General features: G+C 31.7%; 1 protein-coding gene across 1 annotated transcript; it reads right to left on the bottom strand.

Annotated features, from left to right (window-relative positions):
* Positions 1-1,460: 1,460 nt before the first annotated feature.
* On the bottom strand, positions 1,461-2,920 carry LOC114761132 (F-box/FBD/LRR-repeat protein At4g26340-like). The gene is made up of 3 exons (XM_028950452.1): positions 2,192-2,920; positions 1,947-2,096; positions 1,461-1,829 (listed from the first exon to the last, which is right to left on the bottom strand). The coding sequence occupies exons 1-3, from the start codon at positions 2,918-2,920 to the stop codon at positions 1,461-1,463; spliced, it is 1,248 nt and encodes a 415-aa protein (XP_028806285.1).
* Positions 2,921-4,330: the final 1,410 nt, after the last annotated feature.

Here is a 4,330-nt window from a genome sequence, read left to right as displayed (position 1 = left end):
CCTACGTTAATTTTTTTTGGTTGAAAACAATTATTTAGTTTTCTAAAAACATAATCTTATATTTTATAATTATATATACATATATTAATAATTACCACATTTTGTTTTTAATATAAGACCTCATTTGATTTTTATTTGGTCCTAAATATAAAACTTCAATCTATTTTATTTCTCATATTTGTCTATTGTTTTTTAAGTTATAACCAATAAACTTGATTAATAAGGATATTGTAGGAAAGGCAACACCTGTTTATTACAAATAACTAACTTAACTTATTTTTTTAATCTACTCAAATTAGTTAACTAACTCTTACATTTAGAACTGGATATAGTAATTAATATATGTTTTTATACATTGTTTATTATGTTGGCAAAAATAATAATAAATGTATTATTTTGGTCTTTAATGTAAGACCTAATTGGAGTTAATATTAGTCTTAAATGTAAGATTATTGTTCCGATCATTAATGTAAAACCTAATTAGAGAGTTAATATGTAGACAAGGTCTTAATACCTTCATCAATAGAATCTTCATCTCACATGGCTTGGTTACGTGACTCCATAAGAAATCAAATTATTCACTATATACAAGAATAGTCATGTCCTTTTTATTTTCTTTTTTCTTTTCAGATAATGTAATGTGTTGTTAAAAAAAATACTTAGACAAATATATTTCGTTCCAACCTCTATTATTAAGACAATTAATATGAAATTTTTTTGTGTGGTTATTTAATTTTGTGAAAAAAATATGGGATTTCATCTTTAAAATTTTTAAGAAATAATATTTTTTTCAGCAAAGTAAATCATTTTCCTAAAAACATATTTAATTATTTTATTAATATATATACACATTAATTTTTTATTAATTATATTATTTATGTCTTATTTATTATGTTGTCAAAATGTATATTATTAACAAATTTATTACTTCAAATAAACATATATTATGAAATATATCTTACATGTAATTATCATTTAAACTTATATCCTTTTTAGTAATTTCTACATATCAAAAAACACTTCTGACAACAATTATCCAAACACTCACTTTATCAGAATCACTTTTTCAGAAAATCCATTCTTTCAAAATCTATTCTCTTTAAAATCTATTCTTCAAACCATAGATTTGTCTGTTTTAGATGGTCATTGGAAAAATTGCCGACAAAAAAAAAGGTCATTGGAAAATGAATGAGAGGGATATGCGCGTGTTTATTTTGTTTCCAAATTACGTGGGCCCAGCTATCATCCACCCTGCCCCTCGCCAGCGAAGGAGGAAGCGCAAGACAGGAATAAGAGAAAGCAGTAAAAGGAAAACGTTCAACCCTGAAACAATTTCTTGACCCAGAAAAACCCTAAAACAATTTCATTTTGTAATTGGGAAAGAAAAAAAAGTAATGTCACGTCGTGAACATAATGAAACTCGTTCCATTCCAGATTTCTTTAATAGATGCATGTTAAGCTCAAAATGAAGCAGCTGTTAACTTCCCAATTGTGCTAAATTTTCTCATCACCTCCTCAATATTTTCCCCAAAAGCATCATAAATAAGTCTGCAGCTTGCAGAGCATCTGGGATAGGACGATAATTCCTTGAGCATTTGAAAGTCTTCCTCTTTACTTTCACATGTGCCATCGCTCCCAACAATAACAGTCCTCAAAACTGTCGCCTTCTCCATTACGTATCTCACAATTTCAAATTCAATTTTGGAGCCTTCGAAGCCAAAAAGAGCGAACTCCTTCAACTGAGATGAAACACATGGAGGAACATGAACATCAGGCGTCGACAACTCCATCAAATCCGAGTCGTCGTCATCATCCCAGTCATTATCAACCTGACCACACAAATGGGCATACATATGAATATATATGTGTACATGGTTATAGAAACTGAATAAAGAGAATGCACTCCGCATATAAATCAAATCATATCAAACCATTTAGTTTCACACCTCATGAATTATAAGACCTTGAAGCTTGGGAAAGCCTCGGAGCATGCTCAGTACACTGCAGTCGATACATCCAGATTTCTCGATTTGTAGACGGATTACACTGGGAAATGTTGGACAATCATCGAAAAGATACCCAAAGGTATCAACAGCCTGCGTGAGGAATGAGCAAGACAATTTAAAAACAAACTGTATCTGAAGTCTAAGGAGGGAAATAAACAGCATCAACTAGCTCCTCGCGTCCATACCTTACGTAAGGTGAGAAATTGAACATTGGAAAAAGCTTTTATTGGGAATATTTTGTTTGGAACATCAACATCTACCGACAACAAATGTTCAAACCTTGCAATGTCGTGCCTTGAATGCTCATTACTAGCATTGTTGTGCCTTGAATGTATAACCAGATCAGTTACCACCAATTCTTCAAGGCGAACACAACTAGAAAGAAGCCTTCTCACAGCTTCAAAATTTGAAAATTTAGTCATCCTCAAATGCAAGACCTCAAGTAAAGGCAAATTAACCCTAGAAAGATTAGTCGCGCCCACCCCAGTCAACTTCAAAACACGCAAGGTATTGCAGATGAAAATGCTAGAGGGCAACTTAACAGGCCGTAACGCATTTAGCTCTAGATGCGTTAAATTGTGACTAATCATTGTGTTGACCCAAATGTTAGCCTTAACAGGGGGCAGACGGAAATGCCTACACTTGAGAATAAACATTTGAACAGAATTGAAATGGGCTAAGTGGAGGGCTGCATCTACAAACTGAACGAAGAATTCAAGACTACCAAAGTTTCTGTCATCAAATTCAAGCTTGGGAAGGGAGCGCCAAAGTGTTCTCCACCTCTTGGACAAGAGGCTTGTGGCAACGGCTTCTTTGATGGGAAGAAAAGAAAGAATATGAACAAGTAATGGCTCCGGCAAATCACTGATCCTACGCCTCCTTTTGTTTCTTTTTTTTGATGCTATGCGCTTCATTTCTACTTTGCTGCAAAAGAGATGTCTGGTGTTAGTAGTGTATAGGGGGGTGTGTGTGTGTGTGTAAAACGCGAAAGGTCATCACGGCGATGAGTTTCCAAATATTTCTTCTGACAACTCAAAATACCAGATTTTCAAGCGTGATGGTTTTGATGATAGTCACCGGAAGCCGCCACCAGAGGAATATGTTCGACTGGATATCGATGGATCTGTCCACACTGACTCAATGGAAGCTTTCAACCTTATTTTCAAGGATGGTTGCCACTCAGATCAGAGACCTCCTTTACTCTTACTCGGAGAACACAGTGATCTCATTTAGTTGATGCGCGGGCCCAGAGTATAGACTAGGTAACTGAAGGAAATCTATCAAATATCATCCATTTAATGCCGTTCAAAATTGCGACTAACAGGCGCTCATTTTCCCTTTTTTTTTTTTCCCAACTCTCTTTCGCCTCCTCCTTAAATTATCATTTCTCAATTTAACACCAAAGAGTTAAAACCCCACCCCCTAAAAAAAAAGTATCTTTGATATTTTATAAATATAATTAAATGATTAAAATATTTTTATATCATATTTTTTAAAAAAATATCAAACTTGTTATTATTAGTATATTTTTTTTATTATTCATTGTTTAATACTTGTTATTGTTAATTCACAATTTGTTAATAAATAACTTATCATTATAATATATTTTTTATTATTTACTATTTAACACTTGTTTTATCAATTTAAAACTTATTAATAAATTTTTTAACAAAATAATATTTTAGTTATTTAACTACATTACAAAATACTATATTAGACACTACTTTTTTTTTGTCATTTTCCATTTTTAAATACCTAATTTAAAGTATGATATTTTTCAACTTCTTATTTGTCATTTTTTGATTGAGTTACTACTCTTAGGCTATTCCTCCCTCCTCCTTCCTGCTTTTCTCGTACCATCTCAAAATTTGAATTAATTTGATCCTATTTATTTATAAAATCTTTTAAATATTAAGTAGTTTTTATAATTACTATTTTATTCTCTCTAGTCTTTCATCACCTTTCCTCCTATCACATCCTCTTAGCTCGTTTATCCCATTATCAAGTTTTCTGTCTCTCATTTAGCCCCTTATTGACTAAGGGTGTGTTTGGATGAAACCAAACCGTGGTTTGGAAAAGTGATTCTGGAAAATAGATTCTGTGGAGAATAGATTCTGAGAAAAAGTGATTCTGAGAAGTGAGAGTGTTTGGATAGTTATTACCAGAAGAACTTTTTACATGTGGAAATTACCAAAAAGGGTATAAGTTAATATGATAATTATATAAGGGATAGATTTTATGATTTATTTTGATTTGAAGAAATAAAATTGTTAATGAAATAATTTTTACTAACATAATTAATAATATATAAGATAATATAATTA

The sequence above is a fragment of the Neltuma alba genome, unplaced genomic scaffold (genome assembly GCF_004799145.2).
Source record: "Neltuma alba isolate B1F8T4 unplaced genomic scaffold, ASM479914v2 tig00011084_pilon, whole genome shotgun sequence".
Taxonomy (NCBI): domain Eukaryota; kingdom Viridiplantae; phylum Streptophyta; class Magnoliopsida; order Fabales; family Fabaceae; genus Neltuma; species Neltuma alba.
This window is presented reverse-complemented; position numbering and strand designations above follow the sequence as displayed.

What these genes read in the sequence shown, in the direction of transcription:
- LOC114761132 (XM_028950452.1), bottom strand. Translation starts at nt 2,920, where the DNA reads ATGAAGCGCATAGCATCAAAAAAAAGAAACAAAAGGAGGCGTAGGATC. An exon ending in AATTTCTCACCTTACGTAAG is followed by an intron (nt 2,097 to 2,191) that starts GTATGGACGCGA and finishes TTCCTCACGCAG; the next exon opens with GCTGTTGATACCTTTGGGTA. An exon ending in AAGGTCTTATAATTCATGAG is followed by an intron (nt 1,830 to 1,946) that starts GTGTGAAACTAA and finishes TTGTGTGGTCAG; the next exon opens with GTTGATAATGACTGGGATGA.